At 45.0% G+C, this 20527-nt stretch overlaps 2 protein-coding genes across 2 annotated transcripts in view; both read left to right on the top strand.

Moving 5' to 3' along the window:
- Positions 1–77: 77 nt before the first annotated feature.
- On the top strand, positions 78–17028 carry kdm4aa (lysine (K)-specific demethylase 4A, genome duplicate a). Its single transcript, XM_076278997.1, has 22 exons — positions 78–187; positions 1400–1552; positions 1640–1815; positions 2035–2149; positions 2540–2733; positions 2847–2896; positions 2990–3093; positions 3244–3381; positions 4160–4419; positions 5016–5215; positions 5740–6938; positions 7148–7244; positions 8043–8224; positions 8826–9027; positions 9866–9942; positions 10345–10400; positions 10868–10976; positions 12570–12758; positions 13469–13639; positions 13887–14006; positions 14193–14285; positions 15017–17028. The coding sequence occupies exons 2-22, from the start codon at positions 1415–1417 to the stop codon at positions 15152–15154; spliced, it is 4008 nt and encodes a 1335-aa protein (XP_076135112.1). The 5' UTR covers positions 78–187; positions 1400–1414; the 3' UTR covers positions 15155–17028.
- A 2163-nt stretch (positions 17029–19191) lies between these two features.
- LOC143117342 (uncharacterized protein C1orf21 homolog) overlaps positions 19192–20527 on the top strand; it is a 27904-nt gene continuing 26568 nt past the window's right edge. The window contains exon 1 of the mRNA XM_076278998.1: positions 19192–19365. The gene's annotated coding sequence lies outside the window, so the exon portion shown is untranslated. The remainder of the gene's footprint in view (positions 19366–20527) is intronic.

Below are 20527 nucleotides of genomic sequence, written 5' to 3'. Positions count from 1 at the left end.
TTTGATTAGCCCGAGTTAAAACCTCGGAACGCCCTCAGAGCGTTGTAAACAATCACAAACTGAGCATGCGCTTTTGCCCGATACAATAATGGAGGACCATCCTTACTGCCCGTGGTAAATTCTGAATAAATACGCTTCTTACTCTGAAGATCTGAGGCACCAACCAGTTCTCAACAGCTCGAAATTTGTAAGTCGGTTTCAACAGTCTGTTGATAATTCCATTGTCTTTTTTCGTCACTTCATCTATTTTTTTGTCTCACTACAAGTCAGTATTTGTTGCTAGCTAGCTAAAATGCTAGCGATTCTCTGTCTGCAGCTAACCAGCTAATACTTGCTAGCGTGCTATCCTGACTAGCTAGCGAACGTCAAGTTGAACTGCATATCGTTTCCCTATCAGCAAGAACTTACGTTTCTCTGAACTGCTTTGCAGGTTTATGTTTACTTGCTGAACAGCATAATTAACTTAGTCCATATGTATTGACATAACTCTTTGCCTTACATCAAGTTCTAGTTTTGCGTTTGAAAGCAACTTGCCTGACACACAATGTGAGCTATTTATTTTCCGGGAGTTAAGCTGCTATGGGCCTTAAAGTTGACGACCACGATAATCATCCAATGAAAAATGAAATGCAGAATTTATTCATTGTCCTCATCCTATAGTTGGTGTCCAACTGGGAGGTTCTTATGAAGGAGTTGTGACAGATTAGCACGCTAACATGAGCTAATGTATGTTATTACAGACAGACTAACGTTAAACGTTAGCTAGCTGTGATAGTTAGCTAATATTCTCGTGTTAAACGTGACTAACAACATTTTGCATTTTGACGAAGCAGTTACAATGCAAACAGTAAGAACCAGTAACATGTAAAATTGTGATTGCGGTTGTACTTTGCAAGCAAACTAACGCATGTGACTTCACAACTGTATATTTCTTGTTGAATGTTTGTTGCTAGCTAGCTAGTTAACGTTATGCTAGTTTGTCAACTCTGCCTGTGAATGTCATGCAGTCAACGATTATCGGCTAAGTAGCTAACGTTAACTATTTTACTTGGTAACTTTCTAACGTTACTGCAATTCTAGCAACTCAGCCGGCATTTTGGAACTTTAACTTATTGTTTAATGTGAAAGGCCGACGTCGCGGTTTGTGAAAGCTTAGTGGTGAATGCATTCTAGTTGATAAAGCAGTTGTTAGCTAGCTGTTTGTTTTGTAGCTACATGAGTTAAATGCACTACTAGGATGTTGGCCAAACTGTAGGCGGCGACAAACAGCCTCCGTAGCCGAAACTCCATCCACAGGTCGTAGACTTGTGAACTGTTATCCCGGGGAAACCTACTTGGGCATGTTTGTTCTACAATATTCTAATAACGAGTCTTTTATTGTCTCTATGTGTTATTGTAGTGTCATTGTGGCAACATGGCTTCAGATTCTGCATCGCAGAATCCTGGCTGCAGGATCATGACTTTTCAACCTACTAAGGAAGAGTTCAAAGATTTCAGTCGCTACATAGCCTACATGGAGTCCCAAGGAGCGCACAGGGCTGGAATGGCCAAGGTAACCTGGTCTGAAGATAAAACTGCCATTGAGCTCAAATATAGAAGCAGGCTTACTAAATGTTAAATGTCTTTTTTTCTGTTTTAGGTCATACCACCTAAAGACTGGAAACCCAGGAAAACGTATGATGACATTGATGACCTGGTGATTCCTGCACCCATTCAGCAAGTGGTGACTGGCCAGTCAGGTCTCTTCACCCAGTACAACATTCAGAAAAAGCCCATGACTGTCCGGGAGTTCCGCAAGACCGCTAATACAGACAAGTGAGCAGAGATATGATCTTGTGCTTATACACATGACTCAAAATGGCAAGCTAAAATGACTCACAAGGGCAAGCAAGTCTCTTTGGATGAACCCTCTGAAAAGTTGTTTTTGCCTTTGAAATCCATTCAGTTAGTTTATAAAATTGCCTGAAAGTACATCTTACTACCACTCCACAGACAATTTCAAGCCATCTAATTTTTTTTTCTCCATCATTGTAGGTTTTGCAACCCCAGATATGTGGATTTTGATGAACTGGAGAGAAAGTACTGGAAGAACCTGACGTTTAACCCTCCCCTCTATGGTGCTGATGTCAATGGCACCCTCTATGACTCAGTGAGTTTGTTCTTCTCACATGCATCTGTAAAATCATTGCTGGCAAACTACAAATACCGGTACTTGATGTTGTGAAGCTTTGGTGGTTTTGGATGCCTTTATTACGCTTTACATGGGATATGATTGGCAGACTGGAATGCCCACCTTTTTGGCATTTTTTTGATCCGTCAGTGCAGTAAGGCCATGTGAGATTTTAGTTACTGATTATATATCGTTCTAGTGCATGTTTTTTCATTAACGCTGTAATAAGCTAAAAAACTGAAGTAAGTTTTAGAATTTCTTAAGAAATATTGCTTTCAAGGAGTCATGTAAATGGCCAAGTTATTTTAGAGCACTTTCTTATGATTCCTCAAACCCCTCTGTTCCTCCCCCATGCTGTTCCACCTATAGGATGTGGCCGAGTGGAATATTGGGCACTTGAACACTATCCTTGACACGGTGGAGAGGGAGAGTGGCATCAAAATCAAGGGCGTGAACACCCCTTACCTGTACTTTGGGATGTGGAAGAGCACATTTGCCTGGCACACTGAAGACATGGATCTCTACAGCATCAACTATCTGCACTTTGGAGAGCCCAAGTCTTGGTAAAACAGAGCTTGCATTGAGAAAAATATTTTGTGGCTTGCTAGGGTTGTTTTGGATTCAACAACTGTACAGCTGCTTTTATCAGTGGTCTAATGCTTGATCCTTTCTATAGGTATTGTGTTCCCCCTGAACATGGAAAAAGACTTGAGCGTCTAGCTAAGGGTAAGTGTAAATGGATACAAAAGAATATTTTAAAACTTCCTTTAAGTTTTGAAAATGTTTTGAATGATGTGCTCTTTGCATCTTTTTTTCCAGGTTTTTTCCCTGGAAGTGCCCAAAGTTGTGATGCCTTCTTACGACACAAGATGACATTAATTTCACCATCAATCCTTAAAAAATATGGAATACCATTTGAGAAGGTGAGATCGCTGTATTACTTTGAGTCTAACAAAGTCTCTAAGAAAATACTTTGATTTCTTATTCTGATACAGTATGTCCACAATCAAACCCGATGTCCACTATAAGTTGTAATGATCTCATGTGTAATGATGTGATGTGCAACTCCCTAGGTTACCCAAGAGGCTGGTCAGTTCATAGTGACCTTCCCGTATGGTTATCATGCTGGGTTCAACCATGGCTTCAACTGCGCAGAGTCCACCAACTTTGCCACCCAGCGGTGGATTGAGTATGGGAAGCAGGCCACACTGGTAAGGACAATTGCCAATGCAGTTTGTCTTTTAGTGCTATTAGTTTCTCATTAGTTTTTTACATTCTTGTGGTGTTGTTGAAAGTCAATCATATTCAGTACCGTGGAGGGTCTTATATTAAAGCAACACCAAAGAGTTTTTTGTACCTTAAAATAATGTTTCAACGATGTCGCAATACATCGTACTTTTTAATAAAATCATGCAACATATAGCCTACCTTGTCTGTGGACATCGTTATTTGCAAAGCCGGTGCTGGATAAACGTGCGTGCAGAGGAAAAGTTCTTTGGTGTTGCTTTAAGCATTTTAGCTATTCCATTAGTAGAAACCAAGGAAGAACATGCCATGACTTCACAGAGGCTGCACAACAGAGGTGTTCTGAATGATATTTCAAATTGTCATAGTCAAATTTATTTATATAGCACAATTTAAAACAACCTGTGGTTGACCAAAGTGCTCAAAAAACAAACAAACGGATAAATAAATAGATAATAGAAGACAAAATGAATCAAGACACAAAAAAAAGCACAACAGAAAAATAAAACTAAAATATGTTCATATATATAGCCTATAATTACATTCCACAATTCATTTAAAAGCCATTAATAGCATATGTTCTTTTAACTTGGCTTTAAAAGCACCAATAGTTGGTGTAGATCTAATGTGAAAAGGGAGGTTGTTCCACAACTTGGGCCCAGCTACTGAAAAAGCACAGTAAAAACTCTGCAAAGTCACTGAGGTGATGGCTGAACCAGCACTAACTGTGCTTTGCGTTTCCAGTGCTCGTGCCGGAAGGACATGGTGAAAATCTCAATGGACCTGTTTGTGAGAAAGTTCCAGCCGGACCGCTACAAGCTGTGGCTGGCCGGCAAGGACAACGCGCCCATCGACCACTCCAAGCCCACCCCGGAGGCGGCCGAGTTCTTGCAGGGGGGCCGGGAGCGCTTCCTGGTGGAGCTGCGGAAGGACGAGGGCAGCGGGGAGAAGACCGATCAGATGGAGACGGAGGTGTCCAGCACCACAGAAGGAGAGGATGAGAGGTGAGTGACCACACGCGCGCGCGCGCCACACGCCACACGCCACACGCCACACGCCACGCACGCACGCACGCACGCCACACCACACCACACCACACCACACCACACCACACCACACCACACCACACCACACCACACCACACCACACCACACCACACCACACCACACCACACCACACCACACCACACCACACCACACCACACCACACCACACCACACCACACCACACCACACCACACCACACCACACTCACGCGCGCACACACACACACACACCACATACACCACACACTCATGCGCGCACACACACACACTCTCACACACACATACGCTCTCTCACACACACACACACACACACACACACACACATACACTCTCACACGCACACATACGCACAGTCACACACAGCCATAGTCTTTATGACTTCAATAGGGTGTCCTAGTAAGAAACATTAAATGTATGCTACTGTAAGCGCTATGATGTCCCAAGTGGCCTGTGCCATCCTTGTTAATCCATATGTCTGAGCAGAAGCTTTGAGCATCATCTCTCTCACTGCTGTGATTGTTTTTGTTGTTGACTGTCTTGTGTGGATGTTGTGCAGCATCTCCAAAGAGAAGGCAGCTGTGAAGAGACAGCATGACTGTGTGGAGACTGAACAGCAGCAGCAGCAGCAGCAGCAGCAGTCTGAGCAGCCGCAGGAGAAACCTGGCTCCACCCAAGAAGAGGTGGAGCAGAAGAAGGCTCGAATCTCTCTACCCGAGAATGAAACCCAGAAGCAGGATGCCAGCTCAACAGCCCCAGGTAACACATGCACCAGAGATCACTTTCATTACGAGACTGTTTTTGGGTTCTTTCTTATTTCACTCTCAAAGTAACAGTTTTTGGAGAAAACATGCACTCTCAAAAACCCTTTGAATCACTCACTCAGTAGCCAAATTGCTGTGTGACCAGTAGGGATACTCACAAGCTTGATAGGTCACTGTAGGATTTCTTTTTATGGATACAAATGCAAATACAGGTGTTGGACAGCATGATTTGACTGCAACTGTATTTTTGAATGGTGGGACCAGTTTGTGTAGATTTAATTAACATCTTCTAAACACCTAGATACATGTTGTTTGTTTGGTCATTCTGTTTCATCAAAATTCTATAGCTGATGTGTTTAGTAAGGTCCCACCTTTGAAGGTTTTAGAATATCTTATTAGCATAGATTTTAAGAAACATATTTAAGTTTCTATAACACACAGTGCTCTGGCCATTAAATAGCCTTAGTTGTGGAAATGGCCTTAAATTAAACAAACAAACAAACAAACATTCTGTTTCAGTTGAAGTGCCAGAGCCCCAGCAGCAGCAGCATGTGGAGCAGAGCGCAGGTGAGGAGCCTCAGAGGACCCAGCAGTCTGTGGCCCACGCAGTCACACAGCCCCAGCCAGGGCAGAAGAGCGCCCCGCAGATGCCACAGTCCACAGAGCCTGGGGCAAAAGAGGCAGAAAAGAGCGCCGCCCCGAAGCCAACCAAGCCACGGCCTGCCCTGGAGGAAGAGTCCACCGCAGCAGGGCAGAGCTCGTCTGCAGGGGGTGGTAAGGTCAAGGAGGAGCTGCGTGATGAGGAGGTGCAGGCCCGTATGGAGCTGAAGGAGGAGAAGTCTAGACAAGGGGAGGCCTCCCAGATGGAGGGTTCAGATCAGGCAGCTGCTGTTGCAGATGAGATGACTGCTGAGGTGGAACCAACAGAACAGAAGCCCCCTGAGTTGGAACCTTCACGGGTGGGGTCCTCACAGAAGGTGGAACGTTCCAAGGGTAACCCTGAGGAGGAGGAGGAGGAGGAGAAGCCTGCCGTGAAGCTGTCAACAGAAGCGAAACCCGCTGAGGTGGAACCGACCAAAGGAAACCCTTCTGCGGCGGAACCACTGACGCTGTTGCCTGTGAAGTTTGAGCCTCTGGAGACGGCACGAGTTGAGGCGAAGCCTGGCAAGGTGCAGAACGCGAAAGCATCCAACTGTCTCGCCAGGAACAGGACCACCACCACCTCCACCGCGTCCCCTCCGTCGTCATCACCCCCACAGCAGCAGGCCTCCGCCCAGCCACGCCAGCCTCCAGCCAAAGTAGCCAAAGCCAAGACCGCAGCACCAGTGCCCACCCCAGTGCCCAAGCAGGAGCCTGATCTGCTCACGGGGGCGCCAGCAGGCCCCAGCGAGGTCAACACCAACACCAAACCGGCCCCCTCCTCTGCCGTCTCAGTCAGCCCGGCCCCATTGAACGCTCCTGCCCCTGCCCCTGCCCCTGCGCCCCCTAGCACCAGTCCGGTCCACAGGCTCTTCCAGAGGACGCTGAGTCCGGCGGAGGTTCTGCACGTCCACAGCTACGCCAAAGGAGACTACTGCAGCGAGGGCGAGACGCCGCGCAGGGAGAACAGGAACAGCGTCGGGGACGACAGCGACCCCGAGGATGATGACGACGAGGAGGAGGAGGAGGATGATGACGAAGATGACGACGACGAGGATGACGATGATGAGGAAAAGAAGGTCAGAGGATTGTGGTGGACATGAAGTTTGTGTGCATGCTATAGTTTATCTCTAGAAATCTTGTAGTGGATGAAAGTGATTTTTAAAAAGTGCAGTGTGATTTAAAAGCATTCAGAGGAGCATTCTCTTAGTGTGATTTCAAGCATGCCACCTGTTGTTCAAAGCCTCCCTGAGCTGCTTGTTGTAAAGACCGCTTGTTGGTTTTGCAGGGAGTGGATGACAAAGCGGAGACAGAGGGAGCGTCAGAGCGACTGTGGAAACTCCCCCGTCACCATCCACTCATTAAAGACAGCATGAGTGACGAGGGTAAGACACCTGGATGAGCACAGTTCTATTATTAGGCTAACTGAGTTGAAGCAGTTTTCTGTGCATCATAAGAAATGGATTACCTGAAGTTACAACATAACGCATAACATGCAACATAATTAGATCATCATTTCCCTCTTGTAACAACTAAGTAGTTGTATGAATTGTGTAGTTACAGCTAGAAATCCTTGCCTTTAGGCGGGGATCACATTAGCCAGCGGCAAGCGGCAGGTTTCCTATTGTTCTCTATGGTTCGGCAGCGGAACGGTGGCAACGCTGACATAACGCTAGCGTTGAACAAGCTGAGCGTTGAACTTGGTTCAACTTTTTATAGCGCAACGCGAGCACATTCAATTGTCAGGTAGGGCAAACCGTTTGTGTTACCAAAGGAACGAGAGAGAACTTCTTATGGTCTGAGTGTTGGCGTTACGCTTGCCGCTGCCGCTTGCCCCTGGCCAATGTGATCCCCCGCCTTATTGTGGTGTTATTTGGGTAGTAGTTGAGTGGGAGCAGTGTTTCCCATAGAACTGAATTATATTTGTGGGGGTAAGTTTGCAGAATTAACTTGAATTAAACAGTTTAACAAATTAGCGTTATGATGAACCAGATTTAAGCACAATTTAGTACAACCTGGAAAATCATTGTGTGGTGGTCAATGTTGATATTGTGGTGGGCCGCCACAAATAAGTCAATGTATGGGAAACACTGGTGGGCCGCCACAAATAAGTCAATGTATGGGAAACACTGGGGATGCTGCGCGGTCCTTATAACCTCCCGTGTTCCCCCTGTGTGCCCCAGAGCTGACGGAGCCGGGGGTGGCGGAGGAGGAGGTGGTGGAGGGGGAGGCCTGGGCACGGCCGCTTGCCCACCTCTGGCAGAACCGGCCCTACAGCCTGGAGAAGGAGAAGGAGTTCAACCGCAGCATGGCCCAGCAGCGTCCCTACTGCGCCATCTGCATGCTCTTCCAGACCTACCAGCGGGTAAGGGGGCAGTCGGGAGGGCCAGGCTACCCATCAGGAGGTGCTGAAAGGGCAGTGATGCACGGCTAGGCTGGCTGCCTGCGGTCCTGTCGGCATGTTTATGTGTTGTGTTGTGTTGTGTTGTGTTACGTTGTCTTGTCTTCCTTCCTGTCTCTGTTCACATACTGATCGCCTCCCACCTGTCAGCTGACGGTGACATTTCCTCTCAGTGACGTGGTACTTTTGTTTTTGCGTCTGTTAAATTTAACTGACCTTTACGGATGCCTAAGGGGGAAATTAATTTGCTACAGACCAGTAGGTTACGTAGCGTTTTGAAAAAGGTGTTGGAAATAAGAGACTCACATCACAATCAAGATGAAGCTGGATGCAAAATAGCACAACATTGAGAAATTTGAATGTCATTGCATGTAAACATGACTTTTAACGCAACCTGTTTACCTCAGCCCTGTGCTAGTAATATTTTTTTTTTTCATGCCACACTTACAACACTCTAACATTTGCACAGACATTTTTTTTTTTATCTTTTATCGCCTTATGTCTGTTCTCCCTTCTTCTCTCACACCCTCCCCTCCCCTCTCCACCTCCTCTGTCCCTCCCCCAGACTGAATGTGTGGACACCGACCCCTCAGGTCCTCTGGTGGGCCCGGCCAGTCGTCAGCGGACCAAGCCCCTGATCCCTGAGGCCTGCTTCACCACCACCACAGAGGAGTCGGCCGAGGCCGAGCTGACGGCACCGTACCTGGAGCCCGATGGCACCAGCCTGCTCGTCACCTGTGCCATGTGCAGCGTACGCGTCCACGCCAGTGAGTGACCAGACGACCAGCACTACTAATGCTGATGTTTTTATTTATTTATTTATTTATCTATCTATTTATTTATTTATTTATTTATTTATTTATTTATCTATCTATCACTTTCATTGATGCATTTCCTGTTGTTTAAACATCCTAACACAATTTTTAAAAGTGTTTTGTTATTATTCATTTTTTTAAGTGTTTTGTTATCCCTCATCCCCACAATGTTCATCGATGCTCAGTGCACACAATGGGATGCAGTAGGGGGCTCCTTTAGATCAGTATTTTCATAGTTTGCAGTTACGTACAGTTACGTAAATGCACATTGAACATATTTAGGCCAAGAAGCTAATGGGAACTTTCAGTGGTTTCAACTTTTAGCTATTGACCCAGCAGCCAGTTTTGCAAAATGACAGGATATTTTAGAAGGCTGTTTAAATTGACTGACCAAATCGTAGTCTAGACTAAAATGGCATGTTTAATTCCCAGGACCTACTGATCGGTCAAAGTGCCACAGAGCATTGCTTATTTTGGCAACCAGTGATTGTTTCACCAACATCTGTATTGCTGCAATAGAATTAAGCAACTTGCTTATGTTAGACTGTAAACAGATGGTAGCAGCAGTGCCAACCTACCCCCCCCCCCCCAGCTTGTATATAATTAGTATATTAACTAAACTAAAATTAACTAACTTCATTTTAGTTGATGTTTGCCTAATATGTAACCGCTCAGCTGAGCCTGTAGCTATGTTTATTGGGTGGAGTGCGGTTGTTATGCTCTGTATGTTGGGGGGGGGTGGAGGAGCATGGCATTGGCGCTCATCACATGCTGTTTGTGCCCTTGCCAGGTTGCTATGGCGTGAACCCACACAGTGTGACCAAAGGTTGGAAGTGTGCCCGCTGCAAGGCCAACGCCATGACTGAGGTGCCAATGCCAACACGCCTTTTTCTGTTACACCCAAAATGCCTCAGAAACACACTTAATAGTCTGTTCTTCCTCTAGCATGGTTGTAATACTCTTTAGTTTCCAGGAGAAGTAAATTGCTGTTTGATATTGGAAAATCTTTGTGATCTTAAAGACTGTTTAGTATATTTCGTAGACTTTGTTTACTACAGTTCCATGACCCTTTTTCACTATATTTCGACGATTTTATGACCTTGTTTCTCAGTAGACTCTGAAGGCTTGTAATTATGTGTTGCAGTTTGTGTGAAAGCCCTGATGTTTGTGGCTTCTTGTAGCGCTTTGCTGTAGTCCATAGTCTCGTGTGTGCGTGTGTGCGTGTGTGCGTGTGTGTGTGTGGTGACAATCTCCTCTGTCACTCCACAGAGCTGCTGCCTGTGTGCGCTGAGGGGAGGTGCCATGCACAGAGCCAACAATGACAAGTGAGTGAGCAGGAAGGCCCAGCCGAGGGGGCTGATAGGCCCTTATCTGTCCGACGCCTGCCAGCCTGCTGTCTGGACTAGCCTCTCATTAATGCCCCCAAGGCTGCTAATAGCCCTCAGGAGCATGGCAGCCCTGCCTATGGGGCAGTCTGAGGGCTTGTCTTAAATACTATTCTCAAAGTCTGGATTCAGTCCTCTGTAGTTATTTGAAGTACTGTAATGATTGGCGTTAGTATTTGTGTGTCTTATTTGAGTGTGTTATGGTCAGATGTTCAGTATTGGATGGCTAATATTGTGGTAGTCAGATATATTTCACGTATACTGTCACGTATATTTATTTCATGTTTTGTTGTTTGGGTAAGCTGTGAAATATAACATTTGAGTGTGTCGTTACATTTGTGTCTGTGTGTTTGTTTGTGTGTGTGTGTGTGTGTGTGTGTGTGTGGCACGCATGATTTCTGCAATAGGTGGGTGCATGTCTTGTGTGCAGTGGCTGTGCTGGAGGCGCGCTTCGTGAACATCACCGAGCGCTCCCCTGTGGACCTCAGTGGCATCCCCCTGCAGAGATTTAAACTGGTGAGTCCCACTGTCCCACACCGCCTCTGCAGACTCCTCTTAGAGCGCTCAGCTGCAGGACACGAGAATGGGTTGTGTATTGATAAAGATGGGTATTCTCAACGCCACCACAAACACATTTTCAAACGCCCATCTCACCTCAGTGGCATCCTGCTGCAGAGGTTTAAACTGGTGAGTCCCACAGTCCCACACCTCCTCTGCAGACTCCTCTCACGGCTCCCGCACACCAGTGGTGTAGTCTACGTGATATGCAGGACTACGCAGTATGCCCACTTAAAAAGCATTACCATCTCCGTATACCCACTTAAAAAGCATCACCATCTCAGTATACCCACTTAAAAAGCATCACCATCTCTGTATGCCCACTTAAAAAAACATCACCATCTCCGTATGCCCACTTAAAAAGCATCACCATCTCAGTATACTCACTTAAAATAGGCAAGGATGCGTATTAACATTTGGGGTTGATCACAGTATACCCACTACAGTTAACTGCTACGTCAGAGTATACCCAAAGATCCTTGATTACTAGCGCTCTGCTTTAACCCTCTCTGGTATACCTAGCCTACTACAGCTACCTAGACTGAATTGTGGGTCTGTTGCGTCGCGTTGCTCTCGTCACTCGCGTCGACGGACAACAACAGAAGGCACCAGCCAATCAAACTGCGGTTATACATCAAGTCATTTGCATAACTACTGTCAGGGAACACCCACTGGCATGCGTTGACGCAACGCAACTGTGTGTAGGAGCCGTGAGAGCGCTCCGCTACAGGACACGAGAATGTGATGTGTATTGATAAAGCTGCTGCAGACTGTGGCAGGAAAAGGGTATTCTCACCACCACCACAAACACATTTTCAAACGCCCATCTCAGCGCCGCTGTTGTGTTTTATAGTCACACGTATGGTTGCCTGCACTGTTATCATCATGGCCAAAGACAACATAAAACGCATCAACATTTTAACATAACTACCAGATTCCACCATAGTGATGGCGAGATAAAAGCACCATAGCATGGATTAAGCCTAGTCTTAGACTAAAATGTTTTTTGCAATAGAGATTTTTTTTTATCAAACTACTCTTTTAGTCTTGACTAGGCTTAATCCATGTGTTTTTACTGGAATTGGAAGAATAGCATGGTATAATGCAGCCTTGTGCAGTGTCTTGTTTTCACTGCCGTTGCTCCTGTATGAGTGACTTGTCTCAACCCATGCACCTTCACCATGACACTCACTCTCTTGAGCACCTCACCATGCACACAGAACTACAGGCCAGTCCCGGCCCTGTCACAGCAAGCGTCTCATGCTTGATCACCCTCAAGCACACTGTGGATTTAAAAAAAAAAAAAAATAGTATATTTAGTTTTGTTAGTTTTTCTTATATTCTACTGTCTCTATTGTACAGTGGAGTTTGGTTATATGTTTATACTTATATTTACCACTTCTGCTGTAAGTGCACGTTGTGTTTAATGTCTGTATGCTACTGAGACCTTTGAATTTCCCCTTGGGGGATCAATAAAGTATCTATCTCTCTCTCTCTATCTATCTCTCTATCTCCATCTATCTCTATCTCTCCTGCCCTTGTCCACTGCAGAAGTGCTACTACTGTAAACGGCGGATGAAGAAGCCCTCGGGGTGCTGCGTGCAGTGCTCTCACGGCCGCTGCCCCACCTCATACCACCCCACCTGTGCCCAGGCTGCGGGCATCCTCATGCAGCCCAACGACTGGCCCTTCGTCGTCTACGTCACCTGCTGCCGGCACAAAGGCCCCGTCCAGGCTGAGGTGAGGGAGAGATCGGGGGCTGGAGGCCAAGAAGGGAATTAGATGGGAAGACGGGCGGGGGGGACAGAGACAGAAAGGGCCAATGGAAAGGGAGACGCCATGAGAAAGGAACACGTGACAGCCAATCACACGAGAAAGGAACACGTGACGGCCAATCACACGATGATACAAACTGGTTGCATATGGCACCGTATGAAGTTCATATGAATGTCAATGCATGTAAAAATGACTGGGAGGAAGACGACACAGACCGCAAGTGAACTATTTTAATAGTTCTGATATCATTTTCTCAGGGGAAGTTTAGTGGTTAGTGATAACATATTGTACGGAAATGGCCAAAAAATATATATATTTAGCTGCTGATGTATAATCTTATTTCACCAAATGTTTTTCTATATTCTATATTATATTTTATTATTAAGCTAATAGGTGTAGATATTCATAAGTTAACATTCTCTTAGGTCTGGCACTGTTGTTTTTTGGCATTGTTGTAGTTTATAAAATTAAAAATCACGTTTGGTTCGGTGTGGAGAATTTGAAAAAAAATAAAATAAAGTAATATAGTTATTGTATTGTGTAAGTATTAGTATCTGTCTGCCATGTTGACTTATGTTTCGATGCATGCTGCTGTCTGTATACTCAAGGTGTACTTGTATAATTCTTTGCAGGTTATAAAGTGCTTGTGTTTGTGTGCATTGTTGATTCCCCAGCGTAACAAGGCAGCCCTGAGAGAGCTGACCGTGGGGCAGAAAGTCATCTGCAAGCACAAAAATGGACGCTACTACCAGTGTGACGTCGTGCAGCTGTACAAGGAGACCTTCTATGAGGTCAACTTCGATGACGGCTCCTTCAGTGACAACCTCTTCCCTGAGGACATTGTGGTAAGAAGCTTCCTCACCACTGTTGCACTGCTGACTGTAGACTGGCTCTTAGAACAAATGGAGCTGGTGATTAATCATGAAATGAGTTTGGCTTTCTGTAAGTACATTAAGTAATGTTCTAATGTAATGATATAAAGCCTTTGGATAAAAAATAAAATAAAAAAATCACCCCAATAAATCTATACGGTTCATATACAGTGTTTATATATTATAATATTAAAATATAATTATGTGTGTGTGTGTGTAGAATCGAGACTGTGTTCAGCTGGGTCCTCCTGCCCAGGGTGAGGTGGTGCAGGTCAGGTGGACAGACGGCCTCGTCTATGGAGCCAAATTTGTGGCATTCCACGTCATCCAGATGTACCAGGTAAGACAGAAGTGTGGAGAGCCTGGAAAACAGAGCAGAGGGGATGGTGTGTGGGTGTTCCTTATGTCTTGAGAATACAGTACACCACAGCAGTGGAAGTGCTTTTGGATTGAGGTGTGACTATAAATGTGAAAACAGACTGTTTTGAATAGTCGCCTCACATTATCTTTCTGCGCTGTTGTTCAGGTGGAGTTTGAAGATGGCTCCCAGCTGACGTTCAAGAGGGACGAGGTCTACACCTTGGATGAGGACCTGCCAAAGAGAGTCAAGTCCAGACTGGTGGGTTCCAGCTATCTGTGGTTCATCTGTGTACTCTGTGTACTCTGTGTGCTGTGTCCTGCTGTGTCCTGCTGTGTCCTGCTGTGTCCAGCTGTGTCCTGCTGTGTCCTGCTGTGTCCTGCTGTGTTCATCTGTGTACTCTGTGTGCTGTGTCCTGCTGTGTACTGTCCTTGGGGGTTCATTTGGCCGCTTGGTTTTTGTTTTAAATGTTGTGCCATAAGCCTTCAGGTCTTTTTTATTTTTTTGACACTGTGACAAGTGGCGAAAGTAAGTTATTCAAAACAATAATCAATAGCCATCTATTCAGTTCAATACGTATGTGACATCTCAGCCAGTTAGTATGCATAATGTATCCTACATATCTGAGTGACTTCTTGACCATCACCTGCTCTTTGGGTCGTGTTTGAGTGTGAAAGCAGCACTATTCTGGAATGGTGGATAAGTAGATAAGATAAGCAACACTAATCCATTTCTGTAGTTTCCACTGTTTTTGTTTGTCCATTTCCAGTGTTTTTGTTAACCACTAGTTTTGGTTTCACTGTTGGCACTTGCCTCCCAGGCTATGTACTTCTGTGGTCTGGGAAGTGTCACAGTTTATTTTATTTTTTCCCCGCATCAATCACTCTTAGCAATTTGCCAATTGTATTAGTGGTGAGCTTGCAAAATGTGTTGGCGTTACTGTGCTCCCAGACTCCTACCTGTTGTGTTAACTGTCCACCTCCTCCCCACAGTCCAAGGCATCGGACATGAGGTTTGACGAGATGTTTGGCGAGAAGAAGGTCCAGGAGACTAAGAGGCAGCGGGTGATCAACTCCAGGTACCGGGGGGACTACATCGAGCCGGTCATCTACCGAGCCATCATGGAGTAGCCGGGGCGGGAGCACACGCCCGCTGTCTGGAAGGTTCCGCTCCGCCACCACCACCACCTGCCTGACTGATCACCAGCACTGATGAACCAGGACTCTCCACTGGAGCTCCGCCGAACGAGTGGACGTCATGACGATGACTCGTGTCTCTCTCGACTTTCTCTTTGCTTCTTCCTGATTCTTCCGAGGAGAACTGTGAACTTATTCAGACATATATTTACACACACGCACACACACACACACACACACACACACACACACACACACACACTTTACACACAACAACCCAATCAATTTGCAGCATTATTTTAATCTTGTGTTCTGTTGGTAGTGAGCCATAAGTGCATCTGTTGACCCGGAGTAGAGAGGTGGAGGTGGAGTTATAACTCTTAAGTAACTCGCTTAAGTAACTCGCGACTCTTAAGTCAGGTAGCTCTCTTAAGGCTCGTCCCTCTCAAGACCCAGTGCCTTCCGGACTGGACCTTGAGTTCTGAGCGGGAGTCCACCTCTAGTAGGCATGAGTTCTGTTCAGGTCTGGTGCTGCCTCTGGTTCTTTAAAGCAATGTCTCTGCTCATTCAAGCAGGAGAAAAGAAAGGCATTACGTTTTAAAAGTGATGGTGAAGATTGTGTTTGTGTGGAAAGGCTTACCAGGTTCTAGTTCCCTTAACAAATGTTCGAAACGGAGATGTTCTCTGCATTTCAAAGAATGTTGCCTATCGTCAATCAGTTTTATGTATTTATTTTTTTTAAAAGCTCCTTGTCAGGGAGTGTTTTCTGCCTGTGAGTATAGGAGGTGTAGGCGTTGCCATTTAACTATACACACCACCTCTTAGCAGGAGTCCAATGTCAACAGATGACCGCATTCCCGAACAATGTACATTATTATATTAGGAACATAATGAATATAGCGTTTCCATTTTTAGAGGTTGTTTTTGCTCGTTTTTTTTACCAACATATTTATTATATGGTGCTTTATGAAATTAACCTTGGCAATACAATTGTGTCAGTTACTATGCTGTAAGTTTGAGGTTCTGGACCGATTGTTGTAAGTCCTATTTTTGCTATGAAGATCTTCTGGAGAGAACCCCCTTCCAGTGAAATGCCACGGATTTCTTTTACACTCCGCCAAGATCCTTCCTCTTTTAAATGAAAGCTGTGCTTCGCTCTCCTGATCTAAGTCCGACTTTGACTGGACCGTTTTAATAGCAACATGCAGCCATTGCAGTTCGCTTTCCTTGAGATGATGAAATTTATTTTCAATGCATTATTTTTGCACTCATATTAATAATAATAATATTATTATTAATAATAATAATAATCTATATTTGTTGCTTCCCGGCATAGCCAAGTTCAAAGTTTGGAAGATGCACTTAACGTGAGGACATCGAGAGGCCTTCAGCTGTCCCATCGTTTGCCTGTATATTGACGTCTAGTGTGTGTTTTGTCAGAGTCCGTAGTGCTGATGGCCATAGGAGATAACAATCGATTTATCAAGGCCCACTTTTAAATGCGAGAATTGTAGGCCGATCGCTATCTAATATCACCACAGAGAGCCGTTCTAAATGGAAAGAAGTTTTCTATTTTAAAATAGCTATTTTATTGCTTTGTTTATATTTTTCATGTTCTGTGTCCTTATACAGTATACTGTGTGATAAGACTTGTATGTAGTTTATTTAAAGATGTTGAGCTGTCAACTTGTTTCAGCTGGAAGTGGATGTTTGTCGGCTGCTTCCTGTTTTTAGCTTTGCTCAGACGTGGTCCCCCATCCCTGGCCTGTTTGGCTTGGATGCCAGTCTCTCACTCAGAGCATCATTCATGAATTTTTGTAAAGACCATCAGTTTGTGTCAGTAAAAAGATATGGGCATACACGTTCCACTTTGGGCCAAGGAGTGCTTTCTTCATTGTTTTCTGTTTTAACCTTTTTTCATAATCCCAGCCTTATATTATATAGAAGTTACATTACATACAAAACTGCAATATTCAGTTCCACAGTTGCACAGCCCTGAAGCAGTAGTGAAGTGCAGAGCTCATGTACATTCCGTTTATCTAGATTATTTCTTTCCGGTGTTTATAGGCATTTGTTTACACTTTCAGGGCAAGATTGTAAACAAATGCAGTTGTCGTCTCTTCGACTGCCACACACAGTATAGAAAAAACAGTATTAGAAAAAAACAGGGCTTGTTGGAAACTATATTTTATGGATGACATGATGTATGTAAAGCCTAAGCTATTTTTTTCACATATAAAACTACATGTTGAGCTTTTTAAAAAGGCACGTATGGCAAATATGGGCACCTGACAAACCCTTGCTCTGTTGCACTGCCTGGGTTTTACCAAATGTTCTGAGATTTCACAGGACTATAACTTCTCAATCGTTAAAATCTGCCCTACTGGCGCATAACTGTCAAGCTATAAAAATATGATGTACTGTAGATGTTAACAGGAGATGCATCAATATAACTTTATGGAGCAAAATGCAATGTGTCACCATAGCTTCTAAGCATAGGTGAACTGTTATAGTAAAATTATAATATCAAAGGCTTTAATGCAAAACATTTTATTTTTTTAGAACAACCTTTAATAATAATCTTTGTTTCACCCTAATGGTTTTTGGTTGTCATGTGAAAGTCAAGTGAGGTTCATAACTGAGCTCTGTGATTTAGCATTGTGCAAAGAAGCCAAACGTCGAGGCAGTACGTGCGCCAACACAGATGACTAAACCAAGACGCCCTTGTCACAGTGGTATTTGAGAAGCGCAAGCAGACAAACTCGCTGCATCCAGTACTTTCTCGATCTCAGCCTTGAAAAAATGTCTTTCCAGTTGTGCATGACATTCAAGTAGCAGTACTTTCCAGGATTTTGATGAAGGCTTTGACAGATCAAATAAGGAATATTATCACCCTCGATCATTTGAAACAGTGAATCAAGAAAGAACAAAACTGTGATGAAGCTCAGATACCATGTCTGGAACAAGCGGTTGTTTTTCCACCCCAAACAATAACTTACTTAACAATAATAATGTGCAGAGGATGGTTTATGTGTGGTAATATGACTGTGGAGGAAAGCCAAGCTGCCTCAACACAAACCAATGTTTCACTTCCCTGCGTATTGAGGGCAACCCATAATCAACGCATGATTCATCATCGGTGAAGTCCTCAGCAAACAGTCGCTGTCTTGGTGCGCACACCTCGGGTGTCATGAGGCTATCAGAAAACTCCCAAATATTCCAGACGGGGGCAGTGTTGGCTCAATCATTTAATTGAGCCGGGGTTCCTGCCCTAGATACAGTATTTTTTGCCCTTCAGTGCGATATGAATTAGTAGCCTACCTGTTGTGGAGACAGTAGGTTACTATTTCCACCAATCATTCAGTGGGCCAAGCTTAGGCCTACGTTAAACAACAAAATATGCCAAGCACCTTAAAGGTCTCTTTTATTTGAACAGTTTAACCCTCAATGCCTGATACTCTTTCAACTCAGCAAAAAAATTAATTGGTGCCACTGGTGGCATGGACTTATTACACCACCCAGACAATTGCTGTTGCAGTTATCCAGTTATTGCAGACCTTTAATTGAAGATAGAGGCCTAGGTTAGAATAGCGTGGTTTGGACAAGTTAATCAACGTTTTAAAAAACATTTTGAATTGTTGCGCATAGTAGCCTAATGTAGGTGTAGGTTGCATCATTACTAATCAGCATATGATGTGCATGCTACATGCTACGGTGTGTTTGACTATAGTGGGTAGGAATTACCTCGATTTGATAAAGTCCCACATCACTGTTAAAATGTAGACCCTTCTAAGCAATGAGGTGCTAGTATGAGGGAGTCGTTAGCCTAGGCTATTTCCTGCCTATCATATATTGGCAACAGTGGGTAAATGTAAGCGACAGTAGCTGTTACTTACAAATAGTAGGCCCTATACGTTTTTATTAAAAACTCGTATAACATCCAGCATTTTTTTGATATATCCAATCCTGTCGTTTCCCCGCCTCCACGGATGAAGTGGTTGGTTGTTTGGGACGTTGTTTGGCAAGATGGCCGCAGACCTCGATCCAATCAGCGGTGTATCCTCTTCGCTCTCGCTTTAGATTGTCAGATCAATGGAAATTCAGCGCGCTGCTGAGCCACTTTCCTATCTCTAGCAGCTCCCGCCCGTCTGTCCGTGTGAACCTTGGCGAACCGCAAGTGGACCGAGCGAAACCGGCTCAGTTAAGTAAGTAATGACACTATGCTTGATGTAATAGTCTCAACTGTATGCCATATGTGTTGTGCAATATTTTCCACTCGTTATGTTTCCATGCTCAGCCCTTTCTTTGTTTTTTTGTTTCCTGACTCGGACCGTGATTGTCCGGCGCTTTCCTTCCTGTGTTTTGGACATGGTTGTGTTCGATCGAACGTTGGTCAGTGGTAGTCTGCAATGGCTTGAGGAAATAGCGATCATGGAGCGCTTGCGTGTAGCCTACTTGTAGCTTTTTTATTCTAGGAGTGTTACATACTGATACAGTGTTACGGGCGGACATGGTCGTTTCATTGGTTTGCCATTTATTTTCTCCTTATTGCCCCCTCCCTGCTCTGCCCCACCAACCTCCCTCCTCTCTGCAAGCAAGGCCGTGTGTTGTTGGACCTGAGGCAAAACAAATAGGGCACCTGGCATGGCATGCAGTGCGGCACAGCGTGTAGCCTATATGTCCTATGTGTTTCACACGTAAGTAACCCCATAGCTCCATCTCCCCCTCTCGCTCGCTCGCTCTCCGCCGTCCTGTGGGGAAAACAATGCGCCCACTGTCCCTGCGACGCAGCTGGACCCAGCTGTGTGCTCATTCGGGCAGCAACCCTCTTTGCCACGCAAGACCTGGACTGTCACCCGTTTTGAACTCGCAAAGACAACGTTTTCATTTGAGGGCGCTCCCGAGTGAGACAGCCAGCCAGGCCTGGCTGTTCCATGTCATGTCATTTCGTGAGCGGAGAGAGCAGCAGCAGCAGTAGTAGCAGCCGCCGCTGCAGCGGGGAAGCTTGTGAATATGGAGGAGTCTTTCCTCGACGTGCATTGGGTAAAGCACTCTTCCCTGCAGAATTCCTGGCACCGCCGGCTCCACCGGCAGCGAAGTCAGGGCTTCCCACACTGTGGGGCCATTGTGTCAACCCGGCCGGGAGTTTGTGTCAATCGCAAGGCTGCTTTTTTCATGTGAGAGCAAGCAAACCTTGACCGTGTTATGGTCCTGGCGACTGAGATGCGATTTACTATTCCGTCATTAGTCTGAGGATCATGAAAGAGTGTTCTCTTCACGAATATGGAAGCTACAGTATGGACTATCAGCTCATAGTCTTTCGATTCAAATGTAGCTGTTAATTTGTTACTTTAGTAAATGGTTTAT

This window comes from Alosa pseudoharengus, unplaced genomic scaffold (genome assembly GCF_046254945.1).
Source record: "Alosa pseudoharengus isolate Yale_2024_CS ecotype anadromous, Long Island Sound unplaced genomic scaffold, YU_APseudo_1.1 YU_APseudo_1.1_scf_11, whole genome shotgun sequence".
Lineage (NCBI taxonomy): Eukaryota > Metazoa > Chordata > Actinopteri > Clupeiformes > Clupeidae > Alosa > Alosa pseudoharengus.
The sequence above is the reverse complement of the archived record's forward strand: the minus strand, read 5'-3'. Positions and strand labels throughout refer to the sequence as shown.